Below are 20276 nucleotides of genomic sequence, written 5' to 3' on the forward strand. Positions count from 1 at the left end.
AAAAGGGTTACAGAATTGGGGATACAGTGAAATGAACCATAACATAAACTTCTTATATAAACCTAATAAAACAGTTCTGCACCACCACAAGACATTTTGCTAATTTTGTTCTTATCCTCTGGTCTTTGATGGTGAGGATGTTAAACAAGGGATAGCAAGATCAAATCCATTCAGGTACAGGGAAGCTCTGTGGAACAATCATTATTAACCCATTCTTGCACTTTCTGGGTGGGGGAATATAGGTGTAACTCAGATGTGAGTTGAAGGAGGGAAGGGAGGAGCAATACATTACCAATCCCACCTCTGTAAAATTGCTTACGTCTATGACATCAACCTCTGTTGTCCTTTCTCTGCTCCAGTGTTTGAGAAAAGCGTATGTATACATGGATTCCTCTTATTCAATTTGGTTTTTTGCTTCTTCCCTTTTCCCTTGGGCTGAATACAGATCAGCCATAACAGACGTTTGGGACCATAATTTTAATTTTTGTAATAAGCAACATGCAGAAATTAGTGGGTACATATCAGAAAACCTTAGGTGTGCTTTCAAGCGAGAGAAAGAAGATTGGAAAGGGGTATAACAAGACTAGAAAATGTCTGAGCCAGTGTTTCTGTATGTTCATGTGCAGTACTCACATCATGACTGCAGCAAGATCCATGCACAGAGATTTACAAAAATGACATTAGAGAAAACTGCTGCTCTGAGAAGATTGTTGCATATTCCATCTGGGTCTAGAATAACACCCCACAGAAATGTGGTTTAATGGGGAAAAAATTATGTAAAAACAAAAAGAAACCCTTCTTTACTCTGACCTGTGTCTTGTTTGAGCTCAGGATTGTCTCTCTTAAGCTTAGTAATAAATGTGACTGCTTATAGCGTTTAATATCTGTCTTCTTTCTGGTACTTATTACAGTTAAAAAGCAGAGGATGGATTCTGCACCTTCTTATAGCAGCATCCTTTATAAAACATGGGAACTAAAATAAAACTGAGGCACCAAGAGGCTAGAGTATAAGGGAAGCCCATATCCAGTAGAATGGTTCAACCCCCTTTTCATGACCCACAGAGGTGTCTGAAACATCATCTATATTTTAATATATATTATAATTCTGCTGCTTGTTTTCAAGGAGTGTTGTCTTCTTCACTGCTGTGGTGAGTAGGTCCTGGCTGGCAGCAAGCACCCACACAGCCATTTGCTCACTCACCTACAATGATGGAGAGAACATGGGAAGAACAATAGAATGTTCTCTGAGAAACCTCATGGGTCAAATTAAGGACAGCAAAGTCACTTACCACACATTCTCACAGGCAAAACAAACTTGACTTGTGGAATTCAAATTAATTTATTGAAATTTAGCATAAAAAATTACTGAGTTTAATGTTTGGAAACAAAATTCCCACAAACATTCAAAATGCCTTTCTTCCCCATTTTTCAAGCTCAGCTTCACTCCTAGGCTCACTTCACTCCAGACACCTCACCTCCACCCATGGGGGTCACATTTAGTCCCTCTGGTGCAGCAGCAAATGGCACAAGGGTTGGGGTCAGAACACAGTGGTTTCTCTGCTGTTCTTAACTCTTTTCCTTTGTAGTCCTCCATGGGAGAACTTTGCTGGTCCTCCATGGGCTGCACTACCTGTGTTGCCATGGAGAAGCTCCCACTCACCTGACCTTGTTTTTCCCTTGGTCTCTCCTCAGTTCCATTGTCTTCTGCCTGTCCAGACTTCCTGCCCTTTCTCAAACACACTTTGCCACAGGTGCCACCACGTCATCTCAGTGGCTCAGCAGTGCCCTGAGGTGGGTTTGTCGGAGCTGGCAGGAACCAGCAGTGTCAGAGAATAGAGAAGAACAAAATATTGTTGTATTGCTCTTAGGTGTTATGTCCAAGTCAGTGATATTTAAAATACATTTAGTTTCAGTCTCATTTTGAACGTGAAGGAGCTAGGACAAGTTATAATGACATCCACAGTGACTGTTACAGGCAGCAAAGAGGTTGATGTGACCAAATCACTGGTGACCACGGAGCTCTATGAGCTGATGCTGTGCCAGTCTTTCCACATAGCCTGGAGCGAAGGGAATCACACCTACTGAGGTGTGTGCCAGGCTCTGGACCAGGACTGGCTTTCATTTGGTTTAGCTGAAAGACAAGCAGTGTGAACCTATGACTGCACCATCTACACTAGCTTTGCAAATGTATTTTGACTAAGGACATATCAAATGTCTGTGAGATGATAAAGGTGATATTCTGGTTTATGGCTTAAGTACAAAGACTGTCATTCCTAGTGTTAAAATATTTTGGTCTGGAGAAAATGATTTAGAAGACAAGCTGTTTTAATTAGTACACAGGCAGAGACAATCTGTTCTGAGAATAGTTGGCAGCATGGAGAAGGGCACAGAGTTAAGAGTAAGTGAAGGGAACAAAAGAAATAATAAAGAAATGTGTTTTGTTTGAAATGTGTTTTCTCTGCTCCAAAATATAGAGCCTTTTGGTTAGATGAGGACAGAATTTTCCATGCAGATATATTACATTATCTCTAAAACTGTGCCATTGGTCATCTAGCCAAAAAGTTAGCCAGCTTGCCTGGAGCCTTGGGGAGATTTGTCAGGAATTCAGCAAAGGAAAAGTTTGGAAGATGGAAAAACCATCTGAGCTCACTGTGAAGCAGCAAGTGTTCCAGTGCTATTTTTGGTTTAGTAGTACTGTATACTGGGGGAGCATTCTCTGAAAGGAGAGGTGACACTACAGAATCTTGGAATAAGCTTATATGAAACATGCTGTTCATGGAAATGTATATGTTCCACATATCTAGCATTTAGTCTAGTCTGATAAATGACTGTAGCTTCTTCTTATCCCCTACTTAATGCCTCATGCTCCTTTTTCATAGCAATATATATCAACTCCACAGTCTCAGTCTGCAAACTTAAAAACACTGTTTGGTGTTTTTATTGCCAACCATCAGGTCAGAAAAATTGTACCTCAGTTAATTCATCTGAAGAAAGCAGGAGACATAAAATAATCCACTACACTGGCTTTGATTTATTGGGACAGAGAGAAAAAAGAAATTAAAAAACTCAGGGTTCATTTTAACTCTTGAGTTTATTAGGTAAGACCAAAACTGATGCAGTGTCTGTCCTCGCGCTTGCCAGCGTGGCCACAGGCCAGCTCAGTTTATGCACTGCAGCAACGTGGATGGGTCGGGGCAGCAAGTCGGGCGAGCCGCCTCCTCCCCGTGGGTCCTCAATTCCCCCACGCCGGCGACGAGCGGATCGATGGAGAACGCAACCGCGGCGGCCGAAGAAAGGGCGACTCCTCTAGGCAGGGTATAACGGTGTTTATTGCAGGGAGGGGGAGCACGGAGCTCGGCACTCTCTGACCCCCTGCCCAGAAGAGCCCCGGGAGCAGGTGTGCACGAGCTTAAAAACAGGGGAGGGGACCAGGGTGGCGACAACCGGTCAGCCAATTACAATAACGAGGGGTATAACCGGGGGTGTAAACCTAATAACTGGGGGCCAACCAAAAAACGAAGAGAGGGGATTGCCAGGGCCCCAGCCTATCACTCGACCCCCTCCCTGGAGCTTTCTAGGATCCAGGGAAGGGTCCTGGGGTGACAGACAGGGCGCCCAAGGGGAGAGAGAGGAGATTGACAATTAGGTATAAAAGGCGGAAGAGATGACTGACATATAACGGACTTTCTCTAACTCCGGGCAGACAGGTTACAACCAATACTAAAAACAGGGGGGTACAAGGAACAAACCATTACAGAAAACTCAATATAAATTACATTAAACAGATAAAACAAACGCACACCACCACACAAAACTACCAACCCCCCTGTATATATAATAGAAAATTAGGAAAAAGAAAAGCTGCAGTTATTGATGGAAAAGATGGATAAGAACTAAATTCCATTCATAAGGGTGTTTTTATTACTCTCTCTGTCCTTACTCCTCTTGGCACTAGAGCAGATTGACAGTAGGTTGTTTGAATTCATGTAAGCAAGATGATATTAGTAATATTGCCAGTTTAGCACTTAGCCCCCTTTATAATAAAATCAGCACTGTCATTGGAAAATGGAAATGACCCTGATGGGTACACAGAAAACTCTTCAGTTCTTAGATTCTTAGATGTTTTCCAGATTAGTTCTAGGTGGATTTAAACTGGTCTCATTACCAGGCACTAATTTATTTGTATTTGAAGAATGTCTTACAAATCACCTGCTTCATCGCTGTGGAAAGAACTTGTGGGTAAACAAACTTAAAAAGAAAAAGAGTGGAAAACTTCTCTTTAAAAAGTGTTTTAATTTTACTTAAATAGCTATAAGATTAGCTGCCTTTCCTGGAGGAAAAGGTTTGTTATTATTTCTTTTTGACACCTACAGAAAATTCTGTATTCATGCCACAAAATGGGTTCAGATGATTTCTTAGCCTGGCAGAAGTTGTTCAGTTATTTGACAGTGTTTGGCTCCAAGCGCAAAACACTGTTTAAAAGAGAAATTTGTCCGAACTTATTCAGAATTCTCAGCCTTTGGTGTTATATAGAGTGATTATTTATTTATTTGGTTATTTATTTTAATAATGGCTTGATGTAACACTGCAGTAGTTTACATTTTCATAGTATGTACTTTTTACAATGTACATATTTGATTAGTAAATACAATTATGCCTTAGCATTTTTTAAATCTGTAGCAGTTGGACTCTACTGTGAATTTCCTCTGAATGCATACCCAGCTATAAAAAGATCCTCCCCCCCCCCCCCCCCCCCCTTTTCATGTCCATCCTGCATTTCATGTGTTACTGCTCATTAAGTAATTCTTTTTCTGAGTCCTGCTTTTGTGCTCTTTTCAGCAGCGCTACAAATGCTGTGCCTGATGCACCATTGCTATCTGCCTTCATTTGTGCCCTCAGCTGCTCTGCTTTTGTGTGAGTGACAAAGGTACACAATAACCATGAGTCAGGCCTTTTACAGATCCTTTCATTAACATTGTTACCATTTTTACTTAAAAAAACCAACAACCTTCGGCTGAGTTTATCGCTCATGAACAAGGGAATCTCCTGAACATTTGTTACTGATTTGAAGGCCATTCTTCTCATTGCTGTGTCTTTCATGAGACGATTCTGACACATACTGAAATGCATTTTAATTTTTGATATGTGGGGACTGGAGGAGGAACTACTACTCATAACTTTGATGCTGGGCTTACTTTTTGTTCAAGGATTCCCAAGAGGCACTTGTCTCCTAACTTCCACAAGGCAAGGTTTCTGACATTTCATTTTTACATATTGGGAAACTGAAGCATTTAGTAGAAGTAAACAAGTTGCCTTGGTCAAACTAGAAAATAAACATCAATTTGGTTAAATCCTCATTCTCAATGACAAAAGACAAGAGTGCCAATGTAGGACACTATGTAACTTGATCCATGTGATCTGTTATCTTCATTTCACTACTCATTCAATAAGTCTGAAATCCTGCCACTGTGAATGTGTGTTCCCTACCTGTTGGGAAGGATGAAGCCAGAAAGCCCTACAAATATGATTGCTTAGATTCTGAGAATGTGAAACCTGTAACTGAGATAGAATTGAAAGTAAGTTTTGATGTTTGAGATGTCCTAGCTGCTGGATGCCTAGGAAAGCAACCCCCAATGTATGATTTATCCCACACATCTAACCCCCCCCTGAAGTATCAGGTATCTGTAACCCCATTGGCACAACCCTGTTACAGCCCACCTCGAGACCCCTTGTCAGGGGGCTGCGAGAGTGGGCCTCCCTTCTGTTCCTTCTGTTTCTTCTCTCCTCTTGTCTCTTTGTTTTCTTCTCTCTTGCCTCTTGGAATTTCCTTATCTCTCACTACCCCCACCTTCCAAGGCCATGCTACAGCTGCGCCTGGCGGCTCTGAGCAAGGCCTCAGATCCCATACAAAAAAGCTCTTCTTCTAAAACCTAACTTCAGAGATCTCTTGTCTACATTCATCTACACCATCCTGGAGTCCTCAGCAGCAAGAGGCATTTTCTACACCTACCTCTCAAAGAAGACAGATAGTCCTTTGGCATTTTACAAAATACTCAAAAGAGCTCTTTGGAAAAAGAGACAATAAGGAATGAATTCAGGTTTTATATTTTTGTGTTGTTTTTCCCCTTGGTACTGGGCAGTTTCTTCCATGTCTTATATTTGGCATTATATTACTAATCTTATTGAACTATTTCTATTCATCCACATACAGAAAATAGTGCACACACACAAATAAAATATTAAGTGTAGGGATCATTTTAAAGAGTTTCAGAACTAAAAGTATCTATGAAACATGGTATTTTTATGCTACCTGGTTCTGATTGCATCTCAGATCAGAGGAGTACTTAACAAAGTTCTGACACTGCACCTCTAAAAGAAATCCTCCTGTTATTAGGGGAAGCACAGTATTGCTCACAAACTGGTTAGATATTAACCTGTTCAGGCAATATCCCTTCTATATATTACAAAGATAACTTCTGAGATTTTATTTCCTGTCTAGGCAATGCCTTAATCTGAAATGAGATCTCATTTCTGGGTTAAGGGAGCTGCTTGATTTGAAAAACTAATTTGGAAATATGACTTACAGTGACCACCACATCGTTTTTCCAGGATAAACAGAGAATTTGCACTGCCACTGAAATTAATCCACAGTAAGGTTTCTAGTAATTTGCAAGTTTGTCATGAAACTTTATTGGATGCTGAGTTTATTCAGAGCAGAGAAAATCTGAAATAAATCTGCCAGAGTCAATTGTGTTAATCCAGGCTTGCATCAATATTAATAGAAACAAAGTCTAAGTATATATCAAATATATTGAGAGTTTATATGATTTAGGAATGTAAAATCTTACAATTACACTGACTATATTTGAATTCAGTTTATAGAAACCAGTAACACATACTCTTTGTTCAAGAGCTTTCCAGTGTGAATTTATGTAGGTAATTCTATATCAGGCTGTTTCATATTTGACATAAATCCTTTTTTTTTCCTGAAGTAAACCAAAAATACCACTTTCTATTTTTGAAAAAGAGATTTAACCTTCATATTTGTGAATGAAAGCTGTAAATCCTGATCCTAGAAAACCCAAAGCATGAATTATTTCTACACAAAATTGCAGCTTTTCAGTGAGGGACAAGGGGTTTATTTTCATTTTAAACTTGATCCTGTTTGTTGAATGCCTGGTGCTGGTGAGGCAATGTGAGTGTACACATACTTGTATGGAGGTGTGAATGTCCACTTTTTCTTACACATTGAACCTGATATGGAGCATGTTGATGCCTTTCTGAAGCTCGGGAATGTTTTTCAGGTGGTGTTTGGAGTAGATTAGTCACTTCATAGTGCATAGAAAATGGGAATCATGATAAACTAGGGCCAGACATGAGGGTTTAATATTACCTGGGCAGGACTCTCACTGTCAGGGAGAGAGGATTGTATTCCACCCAACAAGCTCACAAAAGGCAGAAGGAGACATACCAGGTGACACCAGCACAATCAGTGTGTCATTCACACATTCACGAAGAACACAGTTCCAGAAACCCACTGAAGCTCCATTTTTTAATTTTTTTTTTTTTCTGCTATTTCCTTTTTCTAGAATAAACAAGTGAGTCAAACAAAGATCCGAGTGATCTCCACCATCGTCTTCATCCTGGCAGGCTGCATCGTCTTTGTGACCATTCCTGCATTTATCTTCAAATACATCGAGGGATGGACAGCCTTGGAGTCCATTTACTTTGTAGTTGTTACTCTAACCACTGTTGGCTTCGGTGACTTCGTAGCAGGTGAGCAGTTTTGAGCCCAGGTGCTGAGCACAAGGACCGGCTCTTAGAATTTGTTTTCTGGGATAGAGAGGAGGCTCTTCACAGTATATTTCAGTGAAATGATGCTGGGTGTTTCTGTTGGGATTACTGTGCAGTACGACACCAGGCTGATTTAAGGTCCAGGTGCCTTGCCCTTTGTAGATTGTGGGCCTTCAGCAGTGTAGATAACGGGAGCCTGGAAAGTCCTAATTACCCTTTATCACACAATGAATTATGCAAAAGTAAAATTACTTTCCCATTGAATTAAAGATTTGTATTAGTCCATTAGCTCTCAATCTGAGGCTGACTGCAGAAGCAAGTAGCCCAGATGATGAATGGAGGAAGCTTTTACAAAGGATGACTGAGCCATAGGTCTGTAGAATTCTCTGGTCAAATGTAGTAGTGGGCTGCTACTACAGGAGCTGCAGCATTTCAAAACCTGCATTCTGTTTCCTAACCTTGGCAAAAAATTTGACATTGTAGTTGCCCTGTTAAAGAAAACTCTTGTAGGAGAGAAGGACTAATGGGGTATGTACCTCAATGCTTGGAGGAGACTCTCCAAGATTAACACAGTATGAGCAGGAACTATAAATATCTACCCATATACAATTTCCAAAGAGGGAATTGAGACAGTTGGCTGGAGAGATGAGAGACATATATTTTTTTCACACAACTGCATTGCTAACAAAATGGTGGTTAAAATAAGTGGCTATTTTTCTATCAGTGCATGACCTCTGCTTCTCATTCCTGTTAGTGATCCTAATTAAAGGTATTAAGTTGCCTGTGTTAAAAAACAGTCATATTGTGCTTCTTAGTCCCTATAAACGGAATGAGTTAAAAACATCAAATAAAACTACAAAAATTTCTTTGCTGAAGAATAGTAGACAAGTCTTTTTTTTTGTGGAGAAGACTCTAATCCTCATTTTTATGACAAACTGGCATAGAATACATGAATTATTGAGAAAAAAAGTCACTGAACAAAGAAAGACACAGATATAAAAAAGCAAGTTTTACAAGCATTCAGTTACAGAAGTCATTGTGTGGGCTTTGTCCATTTTAACCACTTAGACATGTAAAGCAATTCACTGATATTCTTTGAGGTGTCACAATGTGAAATAAAAATAATTTATAGTATTTTTCTTAATAGTAACACATTTAAGTATTGTTTAATAATGTGATAGTAAAAAAAGCTCTGAATATTAAATTGTTATATATCCACATGATTAGGAGAATATAACCCACAGCTGGGTGGCTAGTAACAAGCAGGATTTTTCAAAAATCATATGGAAGACCCTGAACAAGAAAACTTCAGAGGCATTTTCATGATAAGAGTATAAGGCAGGTGATCACCAGGAGATTTGGGGTTTATTGCTGGTTTTGGGAGAGATTTTCTGCCCCTTTTATTTTCTGCCACTTTAATCTCTCAGTATCTCTGTTCCTTCAACAGCAAATCAAAAATACTATATCTTAGTGGTTAAAAGAGAGTCAAAGGAGCTATGCTGGCTTATTCCACTTAGAACAAATCCCAGCTCTTGGGAAACTGGAAGGGTTTTGTACTACAGTTGGAAATAAAATTCTGCATGGAGCCTGAAAAAACAGAGTATCTGATAGGCTGAAAAAAGTGGTCTCATACTTTCTCAGTCACCTGACTACTCTGCAAGATAGATCTAGACAATCTGTTTCCTAGTGAGCTTCCTCAGGGACGTGTGTGATCAGAAGAGGCTTCTTGTACCATAGCAACAGCAGTCCCATTGTTTCAGACTGTTAAAGACTGGGGAAAAAAAGAGTGTGATTCATGCAGTCTGTGGGGAGAGATTAACATCAAAACCAATATTTGGGTCCCTGCCAATTCTCAAATGTCTGACCTTTCACGTGGGTGTTCAAACACTGTAACTACACTTATATAGAACTTGATAAAATTAAAGAGTCATAGAAATGTCTCAGATTGCAAAAAGCAAAAGGGAAAATGTGTTGTCTGGGGATTTTAACAGGGAAAACCCCTAAAATCTCTCTGCGGTCATACAGAGGCATAGGTGTCTACCTCTTTCTAACCAAGGCTGGAGTCCAGGAAATATGTAGACATCTGCCTGGGTCTCCTGGTAGGCTTACTCTTCAGGCAGGAATTTACACAGGTACCACCAAGGTGATTGCATTGAGGGCTATGGTGGTGCCCATGGGGTTCTGCAGACTCTTTGCTGCTCACTCTCTTCCACTCAGGTCTCTGCCTGCCTCTCACTGGCTTTCATTCTTGCAGTGCACATAGCACTGTGCTGGGACTGAGAGATTTGAAAGTGAGGTTATGGTTGCTTTGTTTTGTAAAAAATTCTGTATTTTACTCTGCAGTAGGCAGCAATCTGGCCGCTCCCACAGTTATCTGAGGGTTTTTGCAGTCCATTAGGTTTGCCAAATGCTTCACTTCTTATTTTTCCAGTTCATCCACAGACTTACATGAAGAACAATATAGTATATTTGTTGCTTGGTTTGATCCTTATCTCTTATGAAGTCACTGGCCAGAGAATGCCTCTATCTGAATGGTACCCAAACAAAATGTATAGCCTTATTTTCAGGGCTAATGCATGCTTGGCTTCCTGTCAGATACCCTGATTTGGAAGACAAAGCTACATTTCTTTTTTCTGCACACAGATCTCTCAATCCTGTAGCTAAAACCAAAAAAGTCTGGAACCTCTATAACTTAAGGGGGTTGATCTGTAAATTTTCTCAACTATGAGGCTGCAGGCAGTTTAGAATGAGGAAGACTAGCTGTATTAAATTTTTTTGTTGGGCATGTGTTTGTGCTGTTGCAAGTACTATCAAAGTAGAATTTGAGAGCTGCTCCAGCATATAAGCAGTACAAAGAAAAGTACTGGGTGCTCTGGCAGGCCACATAGCAGCAGAACAATAGGAAATTTTGAAGACTTTTAAATTAAAACAGACTGGGTTCCTCCCATCTGACAGGCTTCTTGTCTTATTATCAGAAGTACAGTGCTGTTGACAAGAGTTAATAAATACTTCTAGGCATTTTTCAGAATTGCAGATATCTTGTAATAATTTTGGCACCTCATGATTTGTAAGCATAAGTATATACTTATTTCAGGAGGAAATGCTGACATCAAATACATGGAGTGGTATAAACCCTTAGTGTGGTTCTGGATTCTTGTTGGCCTTGCCTACTTTGCTGCCGTCCTGAGTATGATTGGAGACTGGTTAAGAGTCCTGTCCAAGAAGACACAAGAAGAGGTATGATCAGTAATTTCTCAGTGGTTTGTCATTTTACAAGAGAAATTTAAGTGCCTGATTCCTGATTGTCTAAATAAGGATGCTGCTTACATGAGCAATGCTCAATATGCCCTGTGGTTTACTTCACTGTCTGTTTTTGGTATACAGTTAGCTCTGATCTTTAGCTCCTTCACAAAGGAAGAGAAAAAAAGCAATGAAAGCAACCAAGGTTGTTACAACTCTATCAGTACTCAAAAATACACAGAACACATCAGTAGGAATGCAATTATGGAATGAGACACCAGTCTAGTTTTACTCGGAAACCAGCTATGAAATTGTACTAAAAATTTCAGCGTCCTCTCCTTAAAAATGAGGAGATTTTCCTGTCTTTTCTATGCCAGGGAGTATGGTTCTGACTAGAAGTTTAAATTCAGGTCCCTTACTGTGTACTCTATTTTTAAAAATTGAAGAAACTGAGTAGTCAGCATCAAGGAGAACATGACTAAATTCGCAAAGAAACCTCCATGATTCAAAGAGGATACTGCTAATGCTGCACTCAAATAACTGTGGAAAATAGAAAGGCAATTGCCATGACTCTAGAGCTGAAGCCTGTGGTGGAGAATGTTAGTAATATAATTTCAAATTTTAAGGTAATCTCCTCCTGCTTTACTAGCAAAGCTTACCTGGCAGAGTTAACCAGAGCAGTCAAAATTTGGCAGGGGGGCAGTGCTGTTTCTAATTTTTGAAGGAATCTGCACCACCTAAGGCCTCCCCCATGCATCTCCATTAATAAAGGGCACTGCAGAGAGTGTGACTGTTTCATTTATTACCAGGCACCTGTAATGGGGAATCTGGTCCCCCACATAGATGCAAGGTGCCTTCTGTCACAGTGTTAAAGGGACACCTGCACATCTGGCCTGCAGAAAACAAGATTACTCCTTCAGGGTTATTGGATACAAAAATTTGAGTTCAGCCTGCAGCAGCACAAGCAAATCATTGACTGTGGTGGGCTCCTGCAGACACTGTACTCCTGAATCCGTTCTTCTTTAGCTGAACATTGAGAAAGCCCTGGTCTACCTGAAATATTGCTTGGTCATTTATCTTGATTTTTCTCATTTTGGAAGGTGTATTTATTGAATACAGCCATCACTTGGTGCTTTATTCTTAGCCATTATTCCAGCCTCCAGTGCAAAGGAGTAAACCAGAGAAAGACAGTAGGACATTCAAGGATATGCTCATAGTGCCCATACAGAATGTGTTGAAAACTCCTCCTGATGGCTTGACAGTGGGGTATTTGGACAGTTGTGTGTTGCAAACTTCCATTAAAGACAGCTACATTTATCCCTGAAAATGAACCCTAGACTGGAGGAGTCAGAGGGCCACTGAAATCATCTAGTGGTATTTAACATTAACTGCTTTGTGACTGTGGCTCTGAACAGAACCTTCAGTGGGACTGAAGCTGCATCATGAGCAATACAGGAAAACACATTCCTGTACTGCTGCACTGATTGTTGTGCTGTTCTGAAGTATATTGGTTTAACTATAAGTGATTAACTTTGCCCACTCTTGACCATTTACTGCTGACATTATGAGTCAGGGATTTTGTTCTTAATGAAGAATGGATTAGCATGAACATGTCCCATCACGTAACACAGCTATAAAATCTGTGGGGTGGCAAAGTGACACAGGCAGATGAGTTCTATGTCACCAAAGCCATCGGCTGGTGTGTTTAGAGTTTGCACAGTGTAAGTCCTTTGCTACAGAAGTTTGGGTCCAGATGGATGCAGTGGAGATGGGACAGTCCCCAGTTTCATGCCAGAGAAGAAAGTGTTTGTGCTACTGCTCTACAGGAAAGATTTTCCTTTTTTTATTTTTAAATTAATTTCTCTTTCTTCATGTTGTAAAGGTTGGAGAAATAAAAGCCCATGCAGCAGAATGGAAAGCAAATGTGACAGCTGAGTTCAGAGAGACACGGAGGCGTCTCAGCGTGGAGATCCATGACAAACTTCAACGGGCAGCCACCATCCGGAGCATGGAGCGCAGGCGCCTGGGCCTGGACCAGCGAGCCCACTCCTTAGACATGCTCTCTCCTGAGAAGCGCTCCGTCTTTGCTACCTTGGAAACAGGACGCTTCAAGGCCTCCTCTCAGGAAAGCATCAACAACAGGCCTAACAACCTGCGCCTTAAAGGGTCAGATAAGCTCAACAAGCATGGGCAGGGGGCATCTGAGGACAACATCATTAACAAATTCGGATCATCCGCTAAGATGACCAAAAGAAAAAACAAAGACCTCAAAAAAACCATGCCTGAGGATATGCATAAAATTTATGAGACCTTCAGAAACTATTCCTTGGATGAAGAAAAAAAGGAAGAGGAGAAAGAGAAGATGTGTAATTCCAAGAACACTTCTAACACTGCAGTTCTGACCAGCTGCATCCAGCAGCACTCAGACCTGGAAAATGGAGTGATTCCCAATGAAGCCAAAGAAAGGGAGCATAAAAACAAAGTGTTACTTTAAGACAGAAGTTAAATGTAAAAGATGCTTGACTTGAATTAACAATGTTGGTGTTTTTATATACATATATATTGAGACACGTGCCTTATACAGACTCCTTATTCAGTCTGAATTATATAGCATCGAAGAATATTTCACTGTGCCATAAAGACTCAAGCTTGCTCTGCCAAAACAAATCAGGAACACAGCACTGCAGAATGGCAACAGAAAGCTACGCACATGGAAATTTCAGCCTGTACATGATTACCAGGGCGAGACATAGAGGAAGGGATTGAACCATGGCAGTACCACCAGAAGGCTCCTACCATGGTGTGATATTAGACAAAGGGCAGCTATGCAAGAAGAGCCTATGAAAGGGATTGAAAACAGTTTATCTTCATAATGGAGTATGCATCCATAAAGCCTTCCCCTGGTGATTAAAAAGAGGAGAAATGATTGGAGTGAACTAGAAACTTTCAGTAAAGCTTAGTTTACGTTTTGGCACGTGATCCAAGCTAGATTTTTTTTTTTTTTTCCTATATTTGAGTCAGATGCATTATCTTTCTAAATGCCAAAAGAATGTCCATGGACACAGCCAGCAGCTGGGTGCTGGTTGGAAAATCAACACAGACATAAGTAAGGGTTGGATTGATCTTTTCATTAAAAAAAAAAAAAAAAGAAAAAAAAAGAAAAAAACAAAACAAAAAACAAAATTCTGTGGGTATTTATCTTAAGCAATGAAAAAAAAAACAAAAAAAAAAGAAAAGAAATGTGGATTTTTTTTCTCATGTAGGAAAATTCAATGTAAAGTCACAGCAAGAAAGTGCACATGAAGAAAATACAACATCTCATGCTATCTTGTTTAAAAGAAGATAAACTTCTATTTAATGATATTTGGCTAAAAGTGAAAAACAGCAGGCCAGCTTTGTTTTGAAAGGATTTCTTATTCAAAATTTCTACTACTGAAACCCCCTTCTATTTTAGTGCTGTAAAACTATAAGGACAGAGGGGAAGCTATCGCTTTTGCATGTCAGCAAACTGCTGTTCTCTAGCTGAATCTGAATTTTTAAAGATAAACATAAGAGCATATACCTGATTCAAATGAGGGCCAGGGCTACCATAGAATCTCAGGGCTCTCTGCTCCCTTTTGCTGGGTTTGGTTTAGACATAAGCTGCTGTAATAATCTCAGAAAAAGAAAAAGAAAAAAGAAATTAAAAAAAATATTGTGGTAACCTTTTAAGTGCTTATAGCTTTAAGTGCCATTAATGTCCTATTTTGTAACTTCTTAAACAAGTATTTTGAATTACTTGGTTTATTTCCTTTCAAATACTATCTTTGTTGGAAATTTGCTCTCCCTTTTATTGATAAAAACTAAACATGAGCTCTCTGCATTTCTAGACTAAATTGAAATATAACTAAACTTTGGATTTTTAAAAGGATTTTGAAAAAATCCTTTGTGCTATCAGGGCATAAGGATATGAAAAATAGAATTGTGTCTAGACTTCACAGTAAAATTTCCAAGAAAATGCTGCAAAATAATTAATGGGAGTTACAAAATATACTAAATTTTTTTATGGTGTCAGCCTGTGGGCTACGGGGTGGGCCATTGCAGATAGGAGATTTTGCATGCTGGAAATGAGATACATGATTGTACCAGCGATGCTTTTCCTGAGCTTTCACAAAATCCTAAATATTCTTGCAATTCAAACTGTAGGCTTATAGGTAAGGCAAGCATGGATATTGATTGCAGAGAGTTGAAAGCTAGTCAAACATGCAGACATCCACAGGTCCTGCAGACACGGACTTTGGGAATTGCATGCTGATGTCTATGCATTCAAAAATGCATGTATCATTCCCTGATACTTTCTGAGATTTTATGCACAATAAGACAACTCCAAATCAAACTAGCCACCAGAATTCAAGATTGCCATGGCTATGAATGGAAGCATGGCAGTGTGAATGCAAATTTTGATATACATATTTGCATATCTAATGACTGTTGGATTTGCAGGGGTGAGCCAAATTCCACTAGTGCAGAGGAGGAAAGATGTTCTTAGTATGTTTCTCTGCTGGTTCACTTCTCTTGAAATGTCTTATCATCTTTCTAATTTCATTACCTGTCTGAAAATCAAGGATGAAAAATGTTTGAAAAATGTCAGGTCATTTGGGATTGCTCTAACCCAATAAGATCCGAGAGAAATTGAATTCTGCTTACTTGATCAGTGAATCTTTTGCAGTGCAGGGCTGCACTCTGGCTTCACCTTACCAGAGACAGGGCAGTAAGCTCAGACCCTGGGGAAGGTTCCACTTAATGCCAGAACTGCCGTGGCTTCTGGAGACTTTTGTGCCAGACTACCCTATGCTTGGCTGCACAAACACGCAGATGGTGGCTTGTGACCACCCTCACATCCCATCCTCCTCAAGCCCCAGGCAGACACTAGCAAGGTGCATGTCTCCTCAAGCACTGGAGCTCTTTACCCTGCCTGTTACTGCTGGTTCTGGGCAGGCCTTGACTGCCACATATGAGCAAATGTTCTGAAGTTTCATCCATGAGCATCACAAATTCTGTATTGCCAGGTGGATGAAGCATATCTAGATGCACCAAGGCTGTTCAGAGCTGATGCTTTATTGGTAGGAGGTTAGGAGTGAGAGCTACATTTTAGATTTGCCTTTGAATTCCAGAAAAGGTTCAGAACTGCTGAAACATACAACTTTGGTCTGAGAATTGAAGTAATTCCTTACATCCTTTATATCTGTGAAAGATCTGGCACCCCAAAGCATCTCATCTGACTCTGAAAGCATGCAATACATTCGGTTTTGCAAATAATTTTCCTTGGTTGCCAAATGCCAAGATCAACATCACGCATGCAGCATCATCTGTTCTTCAGATGAGTTCTTCTCACAAGAAACACTTGCTTGCAATAGAAAAGTTCTGCATAGTCACACAGACATCTGTAAGGATATGGGAGAAGCATTTTCTGTAAGCGAAATATAAAGTTTAGCCATAGCAAGGGCATTTCTTCTGATTAGGGTCAGGGAAAGTAAAGTCTGTCTTGTAGGAATTGCCTGTGTGAGCAGGGAGTTGAACAACAGGCAAATCACAGAAAACAAGTCAACATGGAGATGTGAGGAGGCAAAATTTGTTGGGCAAATTCAGAACTGTTTTCTCTGATGCAAGAGAAGGACAATGATGTCTTGGCATAGTTTTAATCTTAACTTTCTGAGTTCTCAGTCTGTCCCCTGTCCAGATTCTAGGTGATGGTGTGTGCATATCTCACTCTAGTTTCTGTGTGGCCATGCCATGCAGGAGCCCCTGGATGACATTTTATCAGCTGTTTCTTCAGCATCCTGTGGTTTGGGATATAATAGTTCAGGGACAAAAGGTGATGCTTAATAAACTCTCAGTGAGATACTGACCAGAGCATTTGATGACCTTTTATATGAAAGCAAAATGCTCTTTCATTCCTTTCCATTTCTGTGTCTGTGAAACTTGCTGAGAATGTTGCCAGGCTATTGCAGGAGTAAATATTTTCTGCTAGATGACTGCTTATTAAATACCTCAATATACATAATTTTTATTATAATATGGGAAGTGCAAATGCTGTATTTCATAGGGGGCCAGAGAGAAACATCTCAACACCTAAAATGAAATTTTAATGAGCTAAATTGCTTTTCCCCTTTTCAAGGGATCCCTTGGTTTTAATTGTCTGCAACAGCTTGAGAGAGAATCTCAGTTTAAACATCAAGTGTTTTTATGGCTAAAATTCTCATACTCAGGCATTTAGTAACACCTGTAAAAAACTTGTCATGTTATTTCTAGTGAGGCTGTTCCACTATTATAGAAAAGTTTTAGCAAAAATAGTCTGAACCATATGCAAAACTTCTTTCTCTAAATTAGGCCTTTTCCCAGCAGCCTGAAAATAAGAAGTCCAACAAAAGGGTGGGTTACTGACTTTAACTCCGATCCTGCCCTGAGCATAACATCACTTGACATGGGATTTGGGACCTGAAAGAACAAAGGAAACATGGCTTTTCTGTAGCTGCAGCCCTCACACATAGAGAATGACTCAGCTGCTGCATCCCTACAGCTTTCAGCTCTGCAGTTCCATTTTCCATTGCCTTGTGCAGGAGAATTTTGCTATGCCACTTTTGGAATCTTCCTGAACCATTAACCATCATAAGCATTGATGAACTTTTGCAGATACTGGTTTTCAAAAGATCTGTAATTTCTTTACCACTTAATAGGGAACATTATTTCTAATAAATCCTAGAAATAATAGTAAATAAAATACAATAATCCCCCCCCACAGTGATTTATATATATGAAACTTGATTTGGATTGTGGCCGTGAAATTATAAATCACCTGAGCTTCTGCTGCCTGGCTTTAGGATGTGTCTAGTACCAGTCTGCTTCCTCCAAAGCCATTAAGGGACTACACCAGAGACTTTCTGCAAAAATCTCTAACCCATAATAAATGAAATTATGTCTGAGTTCAGGTTATTAAGACCTTGTCCTTAAAAGCCCTTCATTTTTCTGAAGTATTTATATTTATGCTGGACATGGGCTGTTTGTTTGCCAGCTTTGGTTTTCTCAGGGGTTTATTTGTGTTACCAGGTTGCATGATGTCTGCTACTCTCATTTTTCCCATTGTCCACTAGAAATAAATTACAGGTAAAGACCAAGCAAAATGTTATGTCCTACTAAACAGATATGAATTTGAAAGGTAACTGGGGACTGTTTCAGTCCTCCCTGTACATTTACTTGTTCTATGTTTTTGTCTAATCTAGACCAAAATCTGCCACTGTAAGTCTGTACAGTAAAGTGAAGCTTGCTTGTTATTTTTAAGCTTTTTATAGCAAAGGCCTGCTGTTATAACTCATCTCTACTGTGCAATTTATACTTACTGGAATGGCATTATATCAATACAAAACACAAATAAGCTCAGCTTCAGAAACAGTTCCCTAAGCATTTAATTATGAATGAAAACACAAGGCAAATTATCACAAATCTGCAGAACTCAAATAAAGGCTTGTAGACCAATGTATGGAACTGGTTGGATGAAATGTATCACCAAAAAGTGTAGATCTGAAAATCCCTTTGGGTTGCTGAATTTTTCCCAAGGTCTCCAGCTTCTTTGCTATCAGTAACAGTTTCTCTCCTTAATACTATTTCTAAACTGGACTGTATTTTCCCTCCTGTCACTGCAGCTGCAGTTCATAACACTGTTAGTCTCTGTTGACTTGTGCTGTTGAAATCACCGAGGAAGCAGTTGCAAAAGCAAATTTGGAGTTGCCCTGATGTAGCCAGTGCATAGCCTGTGAGCTGGATCATGGTGGGATGGGAGGGTCACTCTAAAGGCAAACCTTATCTGCCACACTGGTGAGTTCTCAGGAACCAGATGAAGAATGGCCCCATGCTAACACCCCTCACGTGGCACACGTAACTGGTTCTTGCACACAGATTTACTGGTGATGCCTCCTCGCTCCATGCAGGTAGATGTGAACTTCTTGTGCTCCTTCCTCTCTGGTTCCAGGTCATATCTGAACTAAGTCTGATCAGGACTTATCAGGAAATAAGCAGGGCTGCTGCTTCTGGGGGAAAGTGCATATTTCTATTTTCTGGAATTTAGCCTTTTGAGGAAAAGCGGATCTCTTTTCCCTCGCTGATCTTGAGATCAAAGCAAATGCAAGTGATACTTGGCATATGGGAGAGGATTATTTTGTCTCCCAAATACATTCTATTCCCAAAGCCCTTTTTATTGTGAGAGTTAGATGCTCTCAAGACAAATGCTTACGGTGCCTGTTGTGAGATATAAGCCAAACACACCAGCTTTCAGCCTATAATTTAGCAGTTTCTCAGATCCTGGATTCCTACAGTAATTTCAAATAGAAAAAAGCAGAGTTTGTGTCTAGATCATATCTTCCCAACAATTTAAATTTATCCAGGGCAGTGTATCAATGTAGTTTTAGAGTGATTTTTTTCCCAGATTCTAATAGAACTTGGTCTGGACCTTGGACAGTACTGAAAATCCACTATTAGTAATTTTCAGCTTTGTGTTTAGAAAAGAAGTTTCTTAAAATTTGGGGGAACATTTTTGGGATGCTGTTCTACTATTTTTTCCTGATCAACTTTAAATTATACTATAAACAATCAGTTAAACCACTTGCAAGGATATTCTATCTACTTTCTTGTCTCGGTCCCTCTATCACTCTTTCTGTAGGATTCAATGGTGCTTTAGAAAGGCATTCTCAGAAAAATGAAAGTTTCAGAACTGTCATTACCAGGGTGCAGAGCAGAATGTGCTTGTACCAACTTGATAAGTTTTGCTGCAATTGTATTTATTTTATGATGTAACATATTAAAAGGTTTAAAAAAAAAAAAAACGCCACTAAGAACCATCCAAATGAAAACATCTCCTGTAGTTTTCTTCTTGTTGTTGTTGTTGTCTTATCATCCAGAAAGGGGAGAGGAACCATAATTAACCTCTTTTGTATATCTCTAGAAAACTGTGCATTGCTGGTAATATCACTTTTGCTGGACCCTTGAGATTGTTTTTGTCCCTTCTACCTTTTCTCCCTGGTTGATTATCCAGATTTCCATATTTCCTGGGTGTTTAATTTGGGAAGCCATGGGGCTGGGCTAGTTTCAAAAGAGACATACAAATTTCCAGCCATACTTCTACTCATACATAGCTATTTCTGCATTTAGTGGCCAGTCAATAGGGAAGCAAGAAATCAAAACTTTCTTTACATAAAAATTATTTGCCAGGA

The 20276-nt window shown here is 39.7% G+C and overlaps 1 protein-coding gene across 3 annotated transcripts in view; it reads left to right on the forward strand.

The window, feature by feature from the left end:
- KCNK10 (potassium two pore domain channel subfamily K member 10) overlaps positions 1-14166 on the forward strand; it is a 57953-nt gene extending 43787 nt beyond the window's left edge. For 2 of the 3 annotated variants that reach the window (XM_040067532.1, XM_040067533.1), the window contains exons 5-7: positions 7590-7776; positions 10889-11031; positions 12917-14094. In XM_040067532.1, coding sequence (XP_039923466.1) covers positions 7590-7776; positions 10889-11031; positions 12917-13528 — 942 coding nt within the window. In that variant the 3' untranslated portion in view covers positions 13529-14094. Of the gene's footprint in view, positions 1-7589; positions 7777-10888; positions 11032-12916 lie in introns of all 3 variants that reach the window. The other variant, XM_058421036.1, reaches the window with a different exon arrangement.
- Positions 14167-20276: the final 6110 nt, after the last annotated feature.

This window comes from Hirundo rustica, chromosome 6 (assembly GCF_015227805.2).
Source record: "Hirundo rustica isolate bHirRus1 chromosome 6, bHirRus1.pri.v3, whole genome shotgun sequence".
NCBI lineage: Eukaryota > Metazoa > Chordata > Aves > Passeriformes > Hirundinidae > Hirundo > Hirundo rustica.